The sequence below is a fragment of the Scyliorhinus canicula genome, chromosome 15 (genome assembly GCF_902713615.1).
Source record: "Scyliorhinus canicula chromosome 15, sScyCan1.1, whole genome shotgun sequence".
NCBI lineage: Eukaryota > Metazoa > Chordata > Chondrichthyes > Carcharhiniformes > Scyliorhinidae > Scyliorhinus > Scyliorhinus canicula.
In genome coordinates, this window is record NC_052160.1 from 17,659,310 (window position 1) to 17,683,557 (window position 24,248).

Consider the following 24,248-nt stretch of genomic DNA (forward strand, 5'->3'; position numbering starts at 1 on the left):
GACTTGGATCTTTTAAATGTACATTGCTGCAGACACCAGTGAACGTGATGAAAATCATCATCAACATTCTGTAAAATGTTTCACCATTCACTTTTCAGTTCTGTGTTACTCAGAATCATGTTGGTTCCCACACTTAACGTGGTTCAATTTTTCTCTCCCTGCTTTGTTTTAACTGTCACAGATTACAATTACCTATTTACCTGTATTTCACACATGCTGTAGAAACAGCCTGATTTTTATTGCATTGAAAAGTGAATTTGCTGTCAGTTTAGAAGAGAATAGGTTTAATCTTCTTTGTTTACATCAATTGGTATAATTACTAAAATAATTTTACTGCGGCATGTTTATAAACCAACAGTAACTACTTCTCAAGTAAGACAAAGTAGATACATGCTAAGCACAAATACATGTGCTTTGACTCTTACATCTGATTTTAGCAAGCAAGACACTGTCAGGGACCTCAAAACCAGGAAATTACCCCTGTTAAATAGATAAGCATCTGTCTTGAGCAGTAAGGAGCATTTTCAAAGAATAGGTGATAATTTTCTCAAAATGTTTTTGAATAACATAACATACTACATAGTTTGAACAATAAATATATCTAGATGAATATATATGTATTTTTGATTGTAGGATGCTGGAATATTCACTGGATGGACACAATGCAAGTCTGTCAGCAATCCGAACTGTCCGGGTTCTCAGGCCATTAAGAGCCATTAATAGAGTGCCTAGTAAGTCCAAGATTTCCCCTTATTTTCAAAATTGATGTATATTATCTCTATCTGACTTTTGTATTGACTTTAGCCCTGCTGATGGTGAGTGATTCTCCCTTGATTACTACAAGGTTTTGTTCATGTTTAGCTTGGAAGTCACTGCTAAGTTTCAAGACTAGATTTTCTTCTGCTCATTGAATAAAGGGAATATTTTGGGTCTTCTATCCTGGTGTGAATGACAAAATTCAACCGCTACTGACCCGGTCAAACCCCACCAAAGGTTTTTTAAATTCATTGGTGTGATATTGGAGTCTGACCCCATTAGTGGGATATTGGAGTTGCTGCAGTGCGTCTTGTAAATGGTACACGGTGGAACCAAAGTGCACAGCGATGGAGGGAGGAATGTTTAAGGTGATGGATGGGGTGTTGAAATGTGCTGTTTTGTCCCTGATAGTGGGCTGGATTCTCCATTCTGGAGACTAAGTGCTCCACTGGTATAGAATTGCAGGAACTGTACCCTTCCTCTAGAAACACTGGCCAGGAGAATTTCAGGTCATGCAAACAAGCCAGCACACTGCCCAATGTATTCCCAGCCCTGCTGGCGCCTGATGGGGTTGGAAATTGTGTTAATAGCCTGACAAGCTGGAGCAGCTTTTAAGCACTCCATTCACCATGGACTGTCATTCCAGCCAAGAAGATGGTTGCTAAAAGACCTGCTGATAAGGTTCCTGGAGTTGGAGATCAACAGAATATTGTACACCATTGAGGAGAGGAGGGACACCCACTTCCTCAGGGTAGGTCAGAGACACAAGCCTGTCATTCTCAACAAAGCCTGGGATGAGGTGGCAGAGGCTGTCAGTGCTGCCAGCCTCACCAGGAGGTCTGGCACACAATGGAGAAAGAAGGTGAACAACTTCCTTAGAGCAAGTTGAGTAAAACCATCTCTGTGCCCCTGACATCACTCCTGTCCCTCACTCCTCACATCTTCCCCAAATCCTCTAGAGGCCAACAACATCCCACCTGCCTGCATCTCTCATACAATCCACCCTCCACGAAACCCCAACATATGTATTGTAGTCCTTGGCCAGGAGTCTTGCACACACATGCCACCAGCTACAGACTCCCTCACCTCCCAGCATCTCACTATGTTCTTTTCATGTCCCCAAGGATAAATCGGCCCATAATCACCAGGGGCACTAGAGGACGGGTTGGGGGCATCCCAAATCTTGGGCCCAGACCCCCTATGAGGAAAGTGTCCTGCAACTTGCTGGGGAGGCAGAGGACACGCCTGACATTGAGTATGGCATAAACCAAAGAAGTGAGAGTCCAATACAATGCAAATGTCCCTAAAGCAAGTGAATCACCTCTCTCCCACAGAACAGTCCTTCCCAAGATCCCAGCCCAGCCTTCTGTCTTGCAGGATCCCCGCCAGATGAGACTGTGCCATCCAGGGTCGCTGCCTCACATCCAGACCCTCAGAACACCCCAGAGCACCACTCAGGGGAAAACACAGATTTCTCGCCACTGCTTTCACCTGAACCATCCACTATCACAGACACTATCACTCAGTGATGTACCATTAATTACCACGAGACGAGAATGGTGAAACAATTGAGGCTTTATTGCACAAGATGTTGTGCCTCCCGCAGCTGGAACCAGAATGGAAGCAGTGCAGGAGGACATACACTTTTATATGCCGCATGCTGGGCGGAGCCATCAGGCAGGGATTTACCATTGTACCTGTAATATACGGTCAGTGCCATAATACATACAATATATCACTAGTGGTGTTTACCATACTCGGTGGGTAATGTTAGTTATCAGGCTCCTGGGTCACCCTCTGGTGAACACCACACACACAGGCTCTAGCACATCAGGTGGAGGCAAGGACACCCAAGAGAGCGGATGATCGGAGGACTGCCCAATCTCAGGGAACAGCTATTGCCCAGACAGATGTTGTGCTTCAAGAAAAGATTATCTCAACACTTGTGCAGAAGCAGAGCCAAAATCTACAGGAGTATGTGTCAACAGCTTTTCAGCACCTTAGCATTAAGATCTGGTTCAGCTTATAACCTTGACATATGATGCTTCTCCCTACAGCATCGGGGTGGTGCTGCCGTACACTTCAAGGATCTGGGCGAATGCAGAGCAACATTATGCTTGGATAGAGAAGGAGGGCTTGGCAGTAATTGTTGGTATAACAAAGTTCCACCAGTATGTTTATGGGCGCCATTTTTCATTGTAACAGGCCACAAACCACTCTTCAGCGAGGTTAAGGCAATACCCAAATCGCATTATCTCGGAACCAATGTTGGGCGCTCCTGCTCGCAGTGTACAAATATTCATTCTGGCACCACCCTGGTGCATAAATTGTCTATATTTTTTAATTAATTTAAGGGATGTGGGCATTGCTGGTTAGGCCAGCATTTATTGCCCATAATTAATTGCCCTTCAGAAGGTGGTGGTGAGATGCTTTCTTGAACAGCTGCAGTCCTCGAGGTTTCGGTACATCCATTGTGCTGTTCGGAAGGGAGTTCCAGGATGTTGCCCCAGCGACAGTGAAGGAATGGTGATATATTTCCAAGTCAGGGTGGTGAGTTACTTGGAGGGGGACCTCAAGGAGGTGGGGTTCCCAGCGTCTGCTGCTCTTGTCCTTCTAGATGGTAGTTGTCGTGGGTTTGGAAGGTGCTGTCTGCAGAACCTTGGTGAGTTACTGCAGTGCATCTTGTAGACGGTACACATGGATGCCACTATTCGTTGGTCGTAGAGGCCATCTACCATTGCCCGTGAGCCCACCAATCCCCACCAGTGGCAGATGAGGTGATTGCGACTCGTAACTTCATGGACACCTTGCCAGTGATGGCTGCTCGGGTAGGCACAGTGGTACCCAGGATTGGCAAAGTTTCGCCTCATGCTGTTGAGTGGCGGAAAAAGGAATCCCTTTCGGTAATCCTTCGGTCTTTCACCCAGAAGTTCTCTGAACTCAGTGTAGAAGATGGCGCCATATTGAGAAGAGCTTGCGTGGCCATCCCCTTGCAGGGTCAGGAAACCCTGCTACAGGATCTTCACAATGTCCATCCGGGTGCGTCTAGAATGAAAATGTTGGCTTACAGTTCTGTCTGGTGGCCCGGCATTGATGGGGGCATCGCGAAGGTCATGTAAAGCTGTCCGGCATACCAAGAGCATCAGAAACTCCCGCCAGTAGCTTCCCTTCATTCTGGGAAAGGCCAGGACAATCATGGGTGTTCCTCCATGCAGTTTTGTGCGACCTTTTCTAGTGCCCATGTTCCTTGTGCTTGTGGTTAGAGCTGTGCAAGATGACATCCACAATGTCCAGCCATGATAGAGAAACTATGGGACTCTTTTAGCACTCTTGGGATCCCGGAGGTCCTGGTGACGGATAATGGGATGCCATTCATTAGCAAAGAATTTGTCGTGTTTCTGAACAGGAACGGCATTCTACATATTCAAACCTTTCCATATCATGCTCCTTCAACGGTCTAGTGGAAAGGTCAGTCCAGACCTTCAAAAGAAGCTTCAATAAGTAATCTACAGAGTTCATGGGCAGGAGGCTGGCACAGTTCCTTTTTAATTATCGCACAACGCTGCATGTGATAATGGGAATTGCCCCTGTGGAGCTATTGATGGGGCCGAAGATTCAAAACACAGTTGGGTCTGCGTTTCCAAATCTCGGAAAGGAAGTAGATGTGCAGCAGAAAACACAGAAGAGGCATCACGACTTGAGGATGCCAGGGTGGACATTTCACTCCGAGAATGCAGTCTGTGCCCGCAAATGTGGTCATGGAGCATTATGGCTCCAGGAGTAGTGCTGGAACAAATGGGTCCGGTCTCGTATAAAGCACAGATTCAGGGGACAGTTCAAAGAGTGCACTTGGACTAGCTGAAGAAGTGGGGGCGAAATTCTCCGCCCCCCACGACGGGTGGGAGAATAGCGGGAGGGCCTTCCCGACATTTTTGCCGCCCTCCCGCTATTCTCCCACCCCCCCCGCCGAAGTCCCGACCCGAATCGCTGCCGCCGTTTTTTTACGGCCGGCAGCGATTCTCAGCTGTTAGATGGGCCGAAGTCCCAGCCCTTTCCGCCGTTTTTACGAACGGCAAACACACCTGGTCTTGCCGTTCGTAAAAACGGCGTCACAAACTCGCTATTAATAACCATGGCACCAATTGGCACGGCCGTACCACGGCCGTGCCAAGGGTGCCATGGGCCCGCGATCGGTGGGCACCGATCGCGGGCAGCGGGCCCGATGCCCGCGCACTACTTGTCCTTCCGCTGCCCCGCAGTATCCATTCGCGGGGCGGCTGAGGGACAACCCGGCCCGCGCATGCGCGGGTTTCGCGCAAAAACGCGATGACGTCACCCGCGCATGCGCGGGTTGAAGTCTTCCAAACTGCGCATGCGCGGCTGACGTCATATGACGCGTCAGCCGGCGCTAACTCCGGCAAGCGGGCTTAACGATTTTCGTTAAGCCCGTCTTGCCGGAGCCTACGGCGTCGGGCTGCTAGCCCCGACCGGGGACCAGAATCGGTCCCCGGTCGGGAAGGGGCGCGCTGCCGTAAAACCCGCCCGGGTTTTACGGCAGCTTTACGATTTCTCCCGTTTTGGGAGAATCTCGCCCTGGGAACTTCACAACGTCCGACCGGCAGTATTGCAGTAGGAATAGGGCACCGGCACTAGGAACCGCCCCGGTCACAACGCGATCCAACAGGAGGAGTATCACTCTGGATCCGAGAGGGACGCAGAACAATCTGTTCCAGGGTGTTGCTGTGTCCAGAACTAAGATCCCAGCAGGAACCGGCTGTAACTCATCAGAGGTCAGCCATGAAACAACGGTCGGCAAACTGATACACCCCACCCGATCCAGAGCCACATGCAGAAGCACAGCCACGGGCAAAGCAACGTAAAAGGCCCCATTAGCAGCTGATGGGGACTTTCTGAGTTTGAGGGGGAGGGGTTTTATAAACCCCATGAGGACAACGGGGCATCCATCGTTGATCTCCCCGTGGGACTCGTAGGGTGCGAGCTACCGGGGGGGGGGGGGGGGGGGGTGGCCACCTGCCTGGTGCTCTGTAATAACTTGCATGGGACACATCCAGCTGGGGATAATTGTTTCCCTGTGCTCATTGGTGCCGCAAGCTCCCTCCCAGTATGGGCGGGTAGCTTATTAGCCCTGATATAAAAGTTCAGCCAGTGGGGGGCTGACCAGAAAGAAGAGAGGACCTGGTGAGGTGTCCTGGGCCTTTTGTAGTAATTATTTCTGAATGAAAAGATTTTTTAAAAACTCGTTGGACTCCCTCTCATCACTTTACTAAAGGCTCATTATGAACCAATATAAAAGCTGGGGTGGTTAGTTCTCCCAGCAAGGACTATGCTGCGGGTGATATGCTATCTTGAGCAGAACTTTGTAAATAGTCAAATAAACCTATGTCCAATTAGCGTTGGCTTCCTCAAGTAAAAGGATCTTAGAATTTTCTTTTCTCAACTAAATAGTGTTGATTTATAAAATAAATCAGACATTAATACTTAATTATTCGCACAGAGTACACAGGTAGGTTTCATAAACGTTAGTTGGATTTCAGTCAGTCAGTTATACTTAGGGTTTCAGACTACAGTTGAACTGGGATCGTAGGGCTTAGCTAGCCTGACTGGGATCTCACCCTCCAGTCGGGGAACTGTCAGGAAACCTCTGTCAGTTCAAAGACGGAGGCCCAATGGTTTTAAGTTTTTATTAGGCTGTTGATTGTTCACATTTTGCAGCCTCCCCAAGATTGAGGACTCCCAACAGTGGAATTCCCTCCACCAAAAGCTGCTGACCAATCAGATGGCAAGAACTCCTCATTGCCATCAGCGCTACTGGGACTGGTGGCAGCTGCCAGTAATGCTCTCACCAGAGCTCTGGGATTGCCGTGGGATCCCAGGCACACGCACCCTCATGAATTTGGGTCCCATAATCTGGCAGAAAGTGCCTGATAAGTGAGATCACTGGCAATTTGATAGCGTTTGCTGGGCGACTTTAGGGAAGCACATGTGACTCCCATTTAATTCTTCAGCACCACTGAATTGTAGGGGATTGGAGATAATGGCTGCCAATGGCTCGTCGGTTGTGTAGTGCTCGTTATTCAATGGCAATGATAGCCATGATACCGTCCAATGTGATCCACTTATAGATTTCTATTAACCACTGTGAGGTGGTTCTGCCGTCACTCGGCTTCTATGCTGCTTTGTTTGTGCACCACAGAATTGTACAAGTGATCTTTTGAGGCAATGCTACTTAAATTATCATTACTGTAACTTAACAAACAGATGCTAAGAATCATTGTGTTTGAAGTAGGAGTTATTTTGGGAAGCAAATCAGAATGAATTGAAAATGGATGCAAAGTTATAATGTTTCTGCTGCTATCTGTTTGGCTAGAACTTGCTAAATGAAGTTACTATAGATAGAGGAAATTGTTTATGACTTCCTTTGTTCCTGTACACACTGGTAATTATGTTATCCCTTTGATCATTTATTATGATAATTAAAATCACTTCTACAACTGCAGTAACATGTACAAATAAGTAGCAGTGCGCATGAGTAAATTGCATTTAAATACACATTTAACAGGGCAATGGAGGGCAAAGAAATAAACAAAACATTCAGATTTCGCAAACTTAATGTTTTTATAACGTGTAAATTTAAAACAGCTAAGTTCCCAGTCACATACTTCGCTCATTTTTGTGTTCCTATTATGCTAATAGTACCTCCATAAAACACAAACTACCATCTTATTCCCTACCTTTATAGAAATGAAAAATTCAATCCTTATCCATTTTTTTAAACCTATAAATATCTGTCCATCTTTTTCCAGTCTTCGTCCAAAGCATTCCAAAGATTCACCCCACAAACTGAAATAAACATAGACCGGAATTTTCCAAATTTCCGGATTCACTTTTCCCACTGGCAGCACACACCCGCCAGCATGTTTTGCGGCAACATGGGATGGTTTCAATGTGTAATCCCATTGACAAACAGTGAGAGGATAGAATCCCGCCACCAGCGAATGGTGTGAGGCTGTGAAACACGCGGCTGGGGGACTGGAGAATCTCGCACCGAATAGACTTTAAAGTTGTGCAAACTTAATGGGTGGGAACGTCCGTGCAACCCACCGCCTCTTTCGCAGCAGCAAAGCCGGCCCACCATTGGCCGGTGGCCGGCCCTTCTGGTCCCATCATTGTCAAAGGGGTTTCCGTTGAATGCACCCCTTGCCACCTGAAAACCCACAGTGGGGGTGCTCTGTCGCTGGGGCTGCAATCTGCCAGTGTGAATGGCCAGAAAAATCCAGTTGGTTTTTCCTCTTAATTTTTAAAAAAAAATGATTTCCCCCCCCCAACCCGGTTGCTGCTGCTATTGACTGAGATACCTATCTTTGAGCCAGGAAGTCCAGAAAAGGCTGCCATCGTTTATAAAACCCTTAGGGGCTGGTTTAGCTCACTGGGCTAAATCTCTGGGTTTTCAAGCAGGCCAGCAGCACGGTTCGATTCCCGTACCAGCCTCCCAGGACAGGCGCCGGAATGTGGCGACTAGGGGCTTTTCACAGTAACTTCATTTGGGGCCTCACGGTAGCATGGTGGTTGGCATCAAAGCTTCACAGCTCCAGGGTCCCAGGTTCGATTCCCGGCTGGGTCACTGTCTGTGTGGAGTCTGCACGTCCTCCCCGTATGTGCGTGGGTTTCCTCCGGGTGCTCCGGTTTCCTCCCACAGTCCAAAGATGTGTGGGTTAGGTGGATTGGCCATGCTAAATTGCCCGTAGTGTAAGGTTAATGGGGGGATTGTTGGGTTACGGCTATACGGGTTACGTGGGTTTAAGTAGGGTGATCATTGCTCGGCACAACATCGAGGGCCGAAGGGCCTGTTCTGTGCTGTACTGTTCTATGTCTTCTATGTTGTATTGATCCTCTCAGGGCAAATTTGACCCTTTCCAATTTTATAAATCCCGCCATGTCACTGATCCAGGTCTCCACACTTGGGGGCCTCGCATCCTTCCACTGCAGTAAGATCCTTCGTCGGGCTACTAGAGACGCAAAGGCCAGGACACCGGCCTCTTTCGCCTCCTGCACTCCCGGCTCTACCGCAACTCCAAAGATCGCTAGTCCCCACCCTGGTTTGACCCTGGATCCAACCACCCTCGACACCTTCCCCGCCACCTCCTTCCAGAATTCTTCCAGTGCTGGGCATGCCCAGAACATATGGGCATGGTTCGCCGAACATCTGGTGCACCTGTCCTCACCCCCAAAGAACCTACTCATCCTAGTCCCGGACATGTGGGCCCGGTGCAGCACCTTAAATTGGATGAGACTAAGCCTCGCACATGAGGAGGAAGAGTTGACTCTCTCCAAGGCATCCGCCCAAGCTCCGTCCTCTATCTGCTCCCCAGGTTCCTCCTCCCATTTAGCCTTCAGCTCCTCCACTAACGACTCCTCCACCTCCTGCATTACCTTATAGATGTTAGACACCTTCCCCTCTCTGACCCACACCCCCGAAAGCACTCTGTCCATCGTCCCCCGTGAGGGCAGCAAAGGGAATCCCTCTACCTGTCGCCTAGCAAACGCCTTTACCTGCAAGTATCTGAACATGTTCTCTTGGGGAAGCCCAAATTTATCTTCCAGTTCTCCCAGGCCCGCAAACCTCCCGCCAATAAACAGGTCCCTCAATTTGCTGATGCCCGCCCTTTGCCACCCCCTAAATCCCCCATCCTTGTTCCCCGGGATGAACCGATGATTGCCTTCTTTAGGAGAGTGACTAGCAGTATTTTGAGCTTTGTGTGGGCACATGGGACTCCGAGAGTGAAGAGGGTGTTCCTGGAGCGAGGGAGGGATAGAGACGGGCTTTACATGACGCCATCTCCATTCTTTTCCACGCCGCCCCTCCCCCCTCCATCACCCATTTACGCACCATTGACACATTGGCCGATGATTGCCACCCAATGGAGCCTCCATCGAGCCCCCCTGTTTCCCCCCGATGCCGTCTCCACTGTCCACAGATTCTTAGGGTCGCCGCCACCACCGGGCTCGTGGTAAACCTCTTAGGGGAGAGCAGCAACGGCGCCGTTATCATGGCACCCAGGCTCGTACCTCTACATGACGCCATCTCCATTCTTTTCCACGCCGCCCCTCCCCCCTCCATCACCCATTTACGCACCATTGACACATTGGCCGCCCAATAGTACCCCAGAAGGTTGGGCAGCGCCAGCCCGTCTCTATCCCTCCCTCGCTCCAGGAACACCCTCTTCACTCTCGGAGTCCCATGTGTCCACACAAAGCTCAAAATACTGCTAGTCACTCTCCTAAAGAAGGCCCTGGGGATAAAGATGGGCAGGCACTGAAAGAGGACCAAGAACCTCGGAAGCACCGTCATTTTGACGGACTGCACCCTCCCCGCCAACGACAATGACAGCATGTCCCACCTCTTGAACTCCTCCTCCATCTGATCTACAAGCCTGGTGAAATTATGTTTGTGGAGAGTCCCCCAGTTCCTGGCCACCTGCACCCCCAGGTACCTAAAGCTCTCCCCTGCCCGCCTAAGCGGGAGCCTACCAATTCCTTCCTCCTGGTCTCCAGGGTGCACCACAAACACCTCACTCTTGCCTAAATTTAGCTTATAACCTGAAAAGGTCCCAAACTCAGCTAGCAGCTCCATCACCCCCGGCATCCCTCCCACCGGGTCCGCCACATCGGCATACAACGACAGGTCATAACAGGTCATCAGCATACAACGACACCCTATGTTCCTCCCCACCTCGCACCAAACCTCTCCATCTCTCTGAATCCCTCAACGCCATCGCCAGCGGCTCGATTGCCAGTGCAAACAACAAGGGGGACAGGGGGCAACCCTGCCTGGTCCCTCGGTAAAGCCGGAAGTACTCCGACCTCCTCCCATTCGTGGCCACGCACGCCATCGGGGCCTCATATAGCAGCCTTACCCATCTAATGAACCCTTCACCAAATTCAAACCTCCCCAACACCTCCCATAGGTACCCCCACTCCACTCTATCGAAGGCCTTATCCGCATCCAGCGCCACCACTATCTCTGCCTCCCCCTCAATTGCCGGCATCATGATGATATTCAACAATCTCCGCACATTCGCGTTCAGCTGCCTTCCCTTCACAAAACCTGCCTGGTCCTCGTGCACAACCCCTGGCACACAGTCCTCTATCCTGGTGGCCAGGATTTTTGCCAGCACCTTGGCATCTACGTTGAGGAGAGATATGGGCCTGTATGAACCACACTGCTGGGGGTCCTTGTCCCTCTTTAAAATTAACGAGATCAGCGCCCGCGACATCGTCGGGGGCAAAGTCCCCCCTTCCCACGCTTCATTAAGTGTCCACACCAGCAAGGGGCCCACTAGGTCCACAAACTTTTTATAAAATTCCACCGGCAACCCATCCCGCCCCCGGTGCCTTCCCTGACTGCATCTGCCCGATCCCCTTAACTACCTCCTCCAGCTCAATCGGCGCACCCAACCCTTCCACCTGCTCCTCCTGCACCTTCGGGAAAGAAAGCCCGTCGAGGAACCTCGCCATTCCCTTCCTCTCCCCCGTTGGCTCCGACCGGTACAGTTCCTCGTAAAAGTCCTTGAAGACCTCATTCACCTCTACCCCCTTCCGCACCACATTCCCACTCTTGTCTCTCACTCCAGCAATTTCCTTAGCCACATCCCGCTTGCGGAGCTGATGAGCCAGCATCCTACTCGCCTTTTCACCATGTTCGTACACTGCCCCTTGTGCCTTCCTCCACTGTGCCTCTGCCTTTCTGGTGGTCAGCAAATCAAATTTAGCCTGCAGCCTGCGCCTCTCCCCCAACAGTCCCTCCTCTGGTGCCTCTGCGTACCTCCTGTCTACCTCCAGCATCTTTCCCACCAATCTATCCCTCTCACTCCTCTCGGTCCTCTCCCTGTGTCCCCGGATGGATATCAGCTCCCCCCGAATCACTGCCTTCAGGGCTTCCCAGACCACTCCCACCTGAACCTCCCCCGTATCATTCACCTCGAGGTACCCCTCAATACTTGCCCGGACCCTCCTACACACTTCCTCCTCCGCCAACAACCCCACATCCAACCGCCACAACGGGCGCTGGTCCCGCACCTCCTCCATCTCCAACTCTATCCAATGAGGAGCGTGGTTGGAGATTGCAATGGCCGAATACTCGGCCTCCCCCACTCTCGGAATCAGTCCCCTACTCACCACGAAGAAGTCTATCCGAGAGTTGACCCTATGTACGTGGGAGAAGAAAGAGTACTCGCGTGCCCTCGGCCTCACAAACCTCCATGGATCCACCCCACCCATCTGGTCCATAAACCCTCTCAGTACCTTGGCCGCCGCCGGCCTCCTACCCGTCCTAGAGCTGGACTGATCCAGTAAAGGATTCAACACCGTATTGAAGTCCCCCCCCATGATCAGACCTCCCGCCTCCAGATCCGGGACCCGTCCCAACATACGCCTCATAAAGCCCGCATCGTCCCAATTTGGGGCATTCACACTAGCAAGTACCACTTTCTCTCCTTGTAGCCTGCCCCTAACCATAACATACCTACCCCACTTATCCGCCACCACCTCCAATGCCTCAAACGACACATTTGTCCCCACCAGAATCGCAACTCCCCGGTTCTTCACATCCAACCCAGAGTGGAAAACCTGCACCACCCATCCCTTCCTCAGACGGACCTGGTCCGCCACCTTCAGGTGGGTCTCCTGAAGCATTGCCACATCTGCCATTAGCCCCTTCAGATGAGCAAGTACCCTCGACCGCTTCACCGGCCCATTCAATCCTCTCGCATTCCAGGTGACCAACCGAATCAGAGGGCGTCCCGCCCCCCCTCCCCCGTCGACTAGCCATAGCCCGTCGACTGCCCGCCCCAGGCCAGCACCCCCTGCCTGACCCAGTCCCCACAGCGATAACACCTCCCCTCTGTCCCCCCAGCCCCCATCAGCTCCTTCCTGACCCTACCAGCAGCAACCCGGTATTCCCCTTTCCCCCCCTCCCTTCCCCCCCAGACTAGGAACCCTCCTAGCCGCGAACTGTCCTCCATTGTACTTCCGTGGGTCAGCTAACTTCTGCTGACCCCGGAAACTCCCACCAATAACCCGACCCCTCCCAAAGTGGGATTATCCCCCAATCTATCCCTCCTCCAGGCACCGCTCCAGCGCGGGGAAGAACCAGTTAAGGCCCCGCCTCCTCCCGTCATCGTCTCCACCCCTCCAGCCCCTCCGCAAGGCCCAAGATCCGCAGATTTTTCCGCCTCATGCGGTGATCAAGCTCCTCGAAGCGTTCCTGCCACTTCTTGTGGAGTGCCTCGTGTCCCTCCACCTTACTCACGAGGATCGCGGCTTCCTCCTCTCCTTCAGTGGCCTGCGTCTGCAACTCCTTGATGGCAGCACCCTGGGTCGTCTGAATCTCCGAGAGCCTTCTGTTCGTTTCCTGCAGAGAGCTCAGTACCTCAGCCTTGAAGTCTGCAAAACAGCGCAGGAGAGCAGCTTGTTGCTCCAGGGCCCACTGCTTCCACTCCTCTGGAGCTCCGCCGGCCGCCATCCTGGATTCCTTCCCCCGTTTTTTCTAGGGAGCTGCTGCCGTTTTTTCCCCCTTTCCACTCCGAGTTCGAGTCATGGACTGCGGGGAAAGTCGATCAGCACACCTTCTCCCACCGGGAGACGTCGAAAAATTTCTGTTTTGGGCTCTAAAGTCAGTTTAAAACGGGAGCTCCCAAATGTGTGGCTTCCTACGTCATCGCCGCCACCGGAAGTCTTCCTCTTAATTTATAATCATCGTCTCTTAAAGTAAACAATTTTTTTCAAATATCAAAGCAATCATTCACTTTTTGTTTTATAAATAACAGTTGCAGCTTTTAGTTCAATTATCTCCATAAACAGCAAAGCCTATACATTTATAAATAATTTGTTGGTATGTTCTTGAAAGTTCACTTTATTTACTATTCTCATGGTGTTTTTCTGTGACAGATAGATAGGATTAATATTAGTTTAAATGTGTTTCTATAAACCTCCAAATGATAATTTAAATATGGAAAAGCAAGTGAACAATACAAAATTAAAGAGCAGAATTTGTTCCTCTGTTTTCGCTGGCCGGGTTCGGCGATGTGATAATGACGGGCCTCTCAAAGTGTGCACTCGCTTGAGGAGCTCGGGTGGGTGGGGAGCTCACGCATGAAAGGATCATGGGATCACTGTCCGAGCAGTGCTGGGGAGGGGGCATGTAGTATAGGGGGCAGTGATTGGGAGGGGGGGGGGATGTTCTATTTTTAATTTAGGCACACCGATATTTTAAAAACTAATTTGCTGGCGGGGTGGGCTCAATCAGAGCATTGCGTCATGGGAACCACCTCTTCAATTATTTTTTGACTGTCACCCAAACAATACGGCAGAGAAAGCCATCGTTGGGGCCAGCATTTACCATGCTGTTTTTCTCACCCGCTGGGCCACTTTGCTGAAACACTGGAAAATTCCACCCAAGCAGCTTAACCTGACATCATGGATTGGATTTTCCATTTGTGAGACTATGTTCTCCCGCCATTAGTGAATTGTGTGGAATCCATGCACCCGCTGGGAGTGGCGTGTAGTCAGAATTCAGGTTTGAACCTCAATGCCATTGGCAAGCTGGGTCCCGTAGCATTGCAACGGGATTGGCACCGTTTTTTTTCTTTTAAAAAAAAAATTTCAAGTACCCAATTCATTTTTTCCAATTTAGGGGCAATTTAGCATGGTCAATCCACCTAGCCTTCATATCTTTGGGTTGTGGGGGCGAAACCCACGCAAACACGAGAAGAATGTGCAAACTCCACACGGACAGTGACCCAGAGCCGGAATCAAACCTGGGACCTCAGCGCCGTGAGGCGGCAGGGCTAACCCACTGTGCTGCTGGTGCCGTTTTTTTTGTTCCACTCCACATTTTCTGCCCAATTGCGAATCTCGTTGCCGCCGTCAGGCAGCGGATATATATATATACAGAAACAATATAGATGAGAATATGGGGTTTGTGGATGACACGAAGATTGGCAGAATGGTTAGTAGTGAGGAAAAAGATGTTAGATTTCAGGATGATATAGACGGGTTGGTCAGATGGGCAGACAGTGGCAGATGGAATTTAACCTTGAAAGGTGTGAGGGGATGCACTTTGGAAGAAGTAACAGAACAAGGTAGTAGGACATGAGGGGCTGGATTCCTTGATCCTGAGGGTAAGTGTTGGTGCTGTTGTAAATGCCGTTGAGTTTTATGATGGCGTCAACAGGCCCCCAGGAGCAACGATCCTGAGCCCTACAGGGGGCCAGCACGGCAGTGGAGCGACTCACGCACCTCCCGCTGCCGATACCGGCGTCTAATGGGCGGCGCGGATCTGCGCATGCACGCTGCGACCAGCGCAAACTCACGAATGCGCGCTAGTTTCCTTTTCCACGCCGGCCGCGACGCAACATCGCATAGACCTACAGGGGACTGGCGTAGAGTAAACGAGGCCCCCATCAGGAGAAGCCAGCCCGCCGATCGATAGGCCCCGATCGCGGGCCAGGCCACGGTGGAGGCCCCTCCCGGGGTCGGACCCCCTCCTCCGCCTCCCTCCACCAGGCCACCCTCCTGCAGGATGGAATCCGAGGTCCCGCTGGATAGGACATGTGATCGGCGCCGGGGTGACTCGACCTATCTTGGTGGCCACTTGGCCCATCACGTGCGGAGAATCGCCCGGGGGGGGGGGGGGGGGGGGGCGTAGAGCATATTAGAGCGAGGCAGCTAGTCTCACTCTAATATGCATTTCCCTGAGGCAGCTAAGGTGTTGGGCTCTAACCCCCTCACCTTTGGAGACCTTGGGTGAGCCACGATCAGTGCTGGTCTCCACAAACGGGGACCAAATGGAATGGGGTTCTCCCAGGGGATTGGAGGCCCCCAGGTTCTTTGCCTCTGAGCAGAGTGGCACCCGGGCACTGCTTGTGTCATCCTGGCAAACTGGACCTTCCAGCCTGGTACCCTGGCACTGACAGCCTGGCCCCCGACACTGCCACCTGGGTGCCAGCTTAGCACTACCAAGCTGGTACAGGCACTGCCAGGCTGACAGTACCACGGTGCCAGGCTGACTTCTTACCCCTGCCAGGGATTGGTTCTGGGGGCACCTGCCATGGAAGTGGGGGCGCCAGAGGCCCTTCCTTATGGTTGAGTTGGGACTTTGGCGGTGTTTTGGGGGTTGCAACAGGGATCGAGAGATTAAGAGGATCTCCTCTGTGTAGGAAACAAGGTTAAATGCGGCCTCGTCGGGGAGCTCCCTGCTGAGGCCCCAAATCGAACCAGAGTCCCGGTAGATAGCATGGTGTTTCCCGCCGTTTGATCGCTAAACGTGCTCAACCCGGGTCTCTGTTCCAGTTCAGTTAGATCGTACCCTAAAAGAACAGGGAGCTTATGTTGAGAGCTATACAAAACTTTGCTTAGGCCACAGTTGCAGTACTATGTGCAGCTCTGGTCGCCTCATATTTAGGAAGAATATGGGCAGCATGGTAGCACAGTGGTTAGCATAATTGCTTCACAGCTGCAGGGACCCAGGTTCAATTCCTGGCTTAGGTCACTGCCTGTGCGGAGTCTGCACATTCTCCCCATGTCTGCGTGGGAACCCGGCACCGCTCACAGTGACTTTTCAGACAAAAGACTATTTTATCGATGCGCTTAGTTCGCTGACGGTGCCTACAGATTTCTCTTTGTTTTGTCTTGCTGGTGGGTATGGTGACCATCTTTGTGGGCCTTGTGCCTGCGCTCGCAAGCAGTTGTTGGATAACCCTTTTTGGTGGATGGAAATGGCTGACTCTGGATCAAAGTGGGAGGGGTGAGAGTCCCCCCAGCCCCGCTGAAGGTGCCTCCCTGATTGTGGCGGCTCTGGACTCAGTCCACAGCCGCAAAGCCGGGTTCACAAAAAAAGGATAAGTTTTCCACACCGTTGGGAACTCGGCCCATCCGGGGCGGAGCATCGGGAGAGGGCCTCAGGTGACGTTCTGAGGCCGTTCATATGGCGAGCAGCGTACACTTTGAGTACGCAGTTTTTGAGGGGGCGGTGCATCGCAAAAGCGGCGCCGCCCCCAATTTCGGTGCAAACGGGGATTCTCCGGCCAATCGCCAAACGCGAGTCTCACCTTCTACACTATGAGAAGCCCGAAAGTTAGTTATTAGGGGGAGATAATTTCCTACAAAGCACATGTATGAAGGACTGCAAGGGTGGAGTGGCAGATGCTGGTGGACTCCATCGTTGAGGTGGACCATCAGTACTCACTTGACCCTACCCCAGAGTTGCTTGCGAGCACAAAAAGTCTGCAGATACGATTTGAATTATCAAGAGGTAAGACGGTGTGTCAGCTGCGGCGCTCGGAGGGGATATTCTATGAACAAGGAGAGAAGGCCAGTCATCTTTTAGCTCTTCAGCTGAGACGGCAGGTGGCTTCCTGGGAGATTATACAATAAGAGACTCAGGTGGCACTTTGGTTTCCACCTTGTCTAAAGTCAATCTTTATAGATCGGTGCCCTCGGAGGAAAGTTCGGTCATGGCGGAGTTTTTAGATTGGTAGTCCTTTCCATTGGTGGAGATAGAAAGGCTGGAGGTGCGGAATTCCTGTTTGGCCCCGAGATTTTGAAAGGTATTGGGTTAATGCAGATGAGTAAATCTCTCGGCCCTGATGGATTCCCTATTGAGTTCTGCAAGACGTTTGGGGATTAGTTGATCCCATTAATATTGGACGTGTTCAATCACTCCTTGCCCCGATGTTCGTTGGCCACTACTGTTACACAGACTTCTATTTCTCTGATCGTCAAGAAGGACAAGGACCCTCGACCCATTTCGCTTTTGAAAGCAAATGCAAAACTACTTGCAAAGGTTTTGGCATCGCGGTTGGAGCCCTGCCTCCCAGAGGTGATTGCAGAAGACCAGACAGGCTTCGTTAAGGGTCGCCAATTGTCGGCCAATATACGTTGGCTGTTAGCTATTGTTCTTTCCCCCTCTCTTGTTCCCGAACCAGAGGTGATTGTGTCCGTGGATGCCAAAAAAGAGTCTGATAGCGTGGGATGGTGTTGTCTCTTTGAGATCCTTGGGAGGTTTGAATTTGGGGAAATGTTAATTTCTTGTGTTCAGTTACTGTATAGGGCCCCCACGGCTTGTTTCTGCACTAATGCTTTGTGCTTGGGGTATCTTTTGTTGAACAGAGGTACAAAGCAGGAATATCCACTTTCTCCGCTTCTATTTGCTTTAGCAATTGAACCACTGGCCATAGCATTGAGATCTTCAGGTAGGTGGAAGGGGATAAGTCGGCGAGGGAGGACGCTGAGTATCCTTACACACAGATTATCTGCTGCTTTATGTAATGGACCCAGTCTCCACTAAGGATGAGATAATGAAGCTATTGAGGAGTTTTGGTTCCTTCTCTGGGTGTACGTTAAATCTGGACAAGAGCGAATACTTCCCGTTTAATCCTCCAAGGAGGGGAGCCAATGTTACCTTTTCACCTTGCCGATCTAGCTTCCATTATCTGGGTATCCGGGTTGCCCAAGGTTGGGCTTAATAAGTTAAATTATGGTAGTCCAGGGTCAAATTTGACTGACAGAAGTGGGATCACCTCTCATTGTTCTTGGCCGGCAGGAATGAGACTATTAAAACGAACGCCCTCCCGAGGTTTTTAGTTCTCTTTCAGTGTCTCCCCACTCTCTTCCCTAAATCCTTTTTGTTAGAGTTAACAAACTAGTGTTTTCTTTTATTTTGGCGTACAAGACCCCCAAGAGGCAGCACGCTAGCACAGTGGTTAGCACAGTTGTTTCACAGCTCCAGTGTCCCAGGTTCAATTCCCGGTTCGGGTCACTGTCTGTGTGGAGTCTGCACATTGTCCCCGCGTCTGTGTGAGTTTCGTCCGGGTGCTCCGGTTTCCTCCCACAGTCCAAAGATGTGAAGATTAGGCTGACCATGATAAATTATCCTTAGTTCCAAAAAGGTTAGATGGGGTTACTGGGTTGCGGGGATAGGGTGGAGGCGTGGGCTTATGTAGGGTGCTATTTCCAAGAGCCAGTGCAGACTCGATGGGCCGTATGGTCTCCTTCTGCACGGTAAATTCTATGATCTATGATCCGTCGAGCGTTTATCCAGAAGGATAGACAATCAGGTGGTTGAGCCTTAACCGATTTGTCATTTTATTATTGGCTGCCAATATTGAGAAAATGCTGGGATGTCTTAGTGATCCGAGTTGCATTTGAAATTTAGCTCCCTATCATTGTTGCCTCCTATTTCAGGTAATCATCTTTTTATGCTGGCAAGTTTAGATTCATCATTAGGTCATGAGAGGAGAAGGGTCTGGAACGGTTTGGTGACGTGTTCGTGGAGGGAAGGTTTGGCAGTTTTGAGCAGCTGCTGGAAAAAATGTCAGCACCCTGCGACCGATTTGTCAGATTTTTTCAGATTCATGATTTTTGCAGGAAGCCTATGCCTTCATTTTCTGTGGCACCACCATCGTCCCTGTTGAAAAGTATTTTTTCTTTGGCTGGGTTTGGTGAGGTGAGTATTTTTGGGTGCTTGTAGCCAGATACTGTCAGAAGAGTCGGCTGCATTGAATGAGGTGGAATAGGAGGGTGAACTGGGTCCCATTCTGGATGAGGAGGTGTGGAGCGAGGCTCATCGCAGGGTCAACTCAACGTCCTCCTGTGCCCGACTTAGTTTGATCCAGATCAAGGTAGTGCACAGGGCTCATCTGACCAAGGCAAGATGAAATGTCATAACACCCAAGGCCAAGTGCTGGACAGTGGGACTGATTTAGATTTCGTGTAGGTTTGTCGGTGCGGACCCGATAGGCCGAAAGGCTTCTTCTGTGCTGTGTGATTCTATGATTCTATACAAGCAGTTTCTGTTCTTCTGTTAATCATTGATATCTGATGCAATTTTAATAATTCTAGAGTGGTTAGAAATCTAACTCAGGGGTTCTATAAATCTCTTTCATTACCTTTAAGTAATTGACTTCTGGTGCCTGAGCCATTTGGTGCAAAACTGTTCTAAAATAATCAGTTTTGGGAAGTATAATCCCATTTCCCTGCAAATTATCAGGAATGAATGCTTTAATATAAGGAAATTAGAGCTTCTAAAATTTAATGGGGCCTACTGGTTTGTGAAATGTCATGCATGGCTTGTTTGATTTCATTACCAGATGAGATTGTTTCTCGGACTGTTTAACTTACGAATTAAGATCAAAATGTGAGAGTGGATTAGAATTCACAATACTACAAATTTTTCCAATGAAATTGGAATTCAGGCCAGGAATTTCCTGTTAGTATTGTGCTCAGAGGCATGAGCAATCACAATATATAGTGAATTTCCAGTAAAAATTATCTAGGAAATTGGGGCGTAAGTGTATTGTGCACGCACCTGCAGGACAGACTTTGATGACGCCACAACTACAGAAGGCCTGCACATGTCACTCCCTGTGACATCACTCCCGGCAGCAGCAGCTAGTGGCAGACAGATCACTGCAAGTGTAAACCAGCATTGCCACAACTGACAGTGCACAACCATGATTCCAGCGGTGGGGAAAATTATGCATGTGCCGGGGAAGGACTGGATGCTGAGTGTGCATCTGGAGGCAGGAATTCCAATAAACTCACAATATACCAGAGTTTTTCTTGACCACTGACACCATGCTTTGAGAAATGCACCTATATACACAGTGCCTCATTTTCATGGCTTTGCTCCCCTTCCTCTGGTAGAGAAAAATACAATTCTTGTGATTACATTGATTCACAAATTTATGCCCAAAATGTGAGATGCCGTCTAACCAAATTCATAATTCTGGTATTTTATGATTTTCTTTTTCTTATTTCTTCTACCTGAGATCGATGTATGTCCTGTTTCTTTGAATACATTTTTACAGCATTGCAATGAGTTACACTAAAAATTAAATGTTTCCACAAATTGTATTTTCTTAAACATCCTGGAGGTGATGTTGTTCTCGGCATGATTTCAGGGCTGAAACAGGCACCCACCTGTTCAGAGAGCAAAAAGCCTAACCCGGCAGGTGAGGGTTGAAATTTTCTGTATTACTTACATATCCTGGAAATGCCTTTCATTGGGGGAACTTATATATTCCCCAAGAGTCTTGGGGTAACCAATTTCTCCCAACCAATAAGATCCCGACAGGTCATAACATGCCTTCCCGCATCCCCCCCTCCCCAAAGTCCAACCGCCAAAGACCCTGGCAAAGGAAGGCGTCAGTCTCTTTTAACATCAGGCTGGCGCTGGATTGGGTGGGATATAATGAGATGGCGAACGGAGATTCCTAGATGAATACCATAACGCTGCAAGTCCAGGGGCTGTGGACCCGAGGGCTCCATCTTGGATGTATCCGGCATATCCACTTTGGAGTTGGAGTCGAGAACCTCCATAATCTCGGATCCCTGTTTCGTGGGGTTCTGTAGTGACCCAAGCAGGCCGTGAGCACGGCGCCAGAGGCATGTCTCGAGGATGAGCGTCCACTATATTTGGATCTGGTGACTGCTGCAACTGAAGAAGTGATTTCTGGGGTCGGCCTCCTGGATCTAATGTGGTCTAAATCCATATGCTTAATGCGCCCATGGGCTTGCACCTGGTAAGAGATCGGCCTTGTTTGTCGAAGGATATGCCAGAGACCCACTGAGCACCGCTGGCAAAATTGCGAGCCACTGCTTGAATGCCGATATAGAGAAGGGCAATGCCTCTACTGTTCCTGATTTTGGCGTACTTTTGGGCCAATACCTGGAAAAACCATGCGGTGGTGGGTATGACATATCTGGCCCATTAGTTCCACGGGAGCTACCCCAGTCACCGCATGTTGAATGATCCTATAACAAAACAAAAAACAAGCCAGTCTATTGTCCACGTACCCAGAAGACTTTTTTGAGGTCCCACATCAACGTCTGCACTGCGTGTTCCACCAACTCATTGGAAGCTGGATGGGCAGCACGAGAGCATTGTGGTTAGCACAATTGCTACACAGCTCCAGGGTCGTAGGTTCGATTCCCGGCTTGGGTCACTGTCTGTGTGGAGTCTGCACGTTCTCCCCGTGTCTGCGTGGGTTTCCTCCGGGTGCTCCGGTTTCCTCCCACAGTCCAAAGATGTGCAGGTTAGGTGGACTGGCCATGCTAAATTGCCCTTAGTGTCCAAAATTGCCCTTAGTTTTGGGTGGGGTTACTGGGTTATGGGGATAGGATGGAGGTGTGGACCTGGGTAGGGTGCTCTTTCCAAGAGCTGGTGCAGACTCGATGGGCCGAATGGCCTCCTTCTGCACTGTAAATTCTATGAGATATGGGGCGATGCGAATATGCCATGTGCCGTTCATCTTCATAAAACCAGCTAACTCCTCACTCATGAAAGACCTACCACTGTCAGTGACAAACACTTTGGGGTGGGGCTGTGTGTGCAGTAAGATAAGCGCATCTTCTCTCAGGTCACACGGGACGTTGTTCCCGCTATCCTATGTACCTTGAGCCATTTTGAATGGGCATCAATCAGTAAGAGGAGCATGGATCCTTGAAAAGGGCAATTAAATCAGCATGTATTCATGCCCAAAGCCGACCTGGCAATTCCCAGTGATGCAGAGGTGTGGCTGGCAGAAGCTTCTGATGTTCTTGGCAAACGGAGCAGTTTTGGGCCATCTTCTCAACGGCAGCGTTGAGGACCGGCCACCAGACGTAACTCTGCGCTGTTTTCATTTTGGTCATGCCCGGATGACTATTATGGAGGATCTTTAGGATCAGCTCCTCTCCTTTTTCTGGGATGACCACACGTGTCCCCATAGTAGCATGAGTTTGTAGAATCAAACAGAAAGTAACGTTATTTACAACTATATTTACACACCATTGTGGAGTTCATATTCCCCAAGAGTCTTGGGATAACCGATTGTTCCCAGCACGTAAAATCCAGGCAGGTTATAACAAACCCTTATATCACTGATAATATAGTATAAGGATCTGGTATATACAAGGCTAATGTGGGACTCAGTACAGTCTTGCCCACACAGTGATGTAAGAAGGCACATGATCCAGAACTAGGGTCAGTGTCAATTTGGCCAGAGGTGTGTTAAGATCTAGGCATGGAGATAGCTCCTTGCCTGTATCCTTTACGATACATATGGTTACAAGTAGTTAATAAAGACTTGTTTTTAAAAAAAAATAATTTTTATTGAAATTTTTACAAAATATAAACATCTTAACTCTATTAACAAACAACCGCAGTAACACCCCAAGAACAATACCCCCCCAACTTCAAGAGCAACTTCTCCCCATCGCCTTCTCCCCATTCTCATATACCGCGCCCTGCGCCCTCCTCCACTGTGTCCCCGCCTTTCTGGTGGTCAACAAGTCGAACTTGGCCTGCAAGCTACGCCGTTCCCCCAGCAACCCCTCCTCCGGTGCCTCCGCGTACCTCCTATCCACATCCAGGAGCTCCCCCACCAGTCTCTCCCTCTCCCTCCTCTCCCTCCTTTCCCTATGGGCCCGGATGGAAATCAGCTCCCCCCGGAACACTGCTTTCAGAGCCTCCCAGACCATCCCCGCCCGGACCTCCCCCGTGTCGTTGGTATCAAGATACCCCTCAATACTTCCCCGGACCCTCCTACACACCTCCTCATCAGCCAGCATCCCCACATCCAGGCGCCATAGCGGGCGCTGGTCCCGCGCCTCCCCCATCTCCAGATCAACCCAGTGCGGAGCATTGTCTGAAATTGCTATGGCCGAATACGCGGTATCTTGCACCTTCGGGATCAATCCCCTGCTCAGGGCGAAAAAATCTATTCGGGAATAAACCCTATGGACCTGAGAGAAATAGGAATACTCCCACGCCCTCGGCCTCCCAAACCTCCAGGGATCCACCCCTCCCATCTGGTCCATAAACCCCCTCAGCACTTTGGCCGCCGCCGGTCTCCTACCCGTCCTTGAACTGGACCGGTCCAGTGGGGGATCCAGCACTGTGTTAAAGTCTTCCCCCATGATCAGGCCTCCCGCCTCCAGGCCCAGAATGCGGCCCAACATGCGCCTCATGAAGCCGGCATCATCCCAATTCGGGGCATATACCTTAACGAGCACCACCTTCTCTCCCTGCAGCCTACCCTTCACCATAATATATCTGCCCTCCTTGTCCGACACCACCTCAGCCGCCTCGAACGCCACCCTCTTCCCCACCAGAATCGCCACCCCCCGATTCTCCGCGTCTAATCCTGAGTGAAAAACCTGCCTCACCCATCCCTTCCTCAGACGAACCTGGTCCGCCACCTTCAAGTGGGTCTCCTGGAGCATAGCCACGTCCGCCTTCAGCCCCTTCAGATGAGAAAATACTCTAGTTCTCTTAACCGGCACATTCAGCCTCCTCACGTTCCAGGTGATCAGCCGGATCAGAGGGCAACCCGCCTCCCTCCCCCACCGGCTAGCCATAGCTCATCGACTGCTCGCCCCAGGCCAGCGCGACCGCCCGACCCGTTCCCCATGGCGATAACGCCTCTCCTCTA

General features: G+C 50.4%; 1 protein-coding gene across 4 annotated transcripts in view; it reads left to right on the plus strand.

Annotated features, from left to right (window-relative positions):
* The window catches only part of cacna1ha (calcium channel, voltage-dependent, T type, alpha 1H subunit a), an 806,165-nt gene that overhangs the window by 392,354 nt on the left and 389,563 nt on the right, over window positions 1-24,248 (plus strand). For 3 of the 4 annotated variants that reach the window (XM_038819421.1, XM_038819419.1, XM_038819420.1), the window contains exon 5: window positions 634-731. The exons of the other annotated variant lie outside the window; for it this stretch is intronic. In XM_038819421.1, coding sequence (XP_038675349.1) covers window positions 634-731 — 98 coding nt within the window. The remainder of the gene's footprint in view (window positions 1-633; window positions 732-24,248) is intronic. 4 annotated transcript variants of the gene reach the window in all.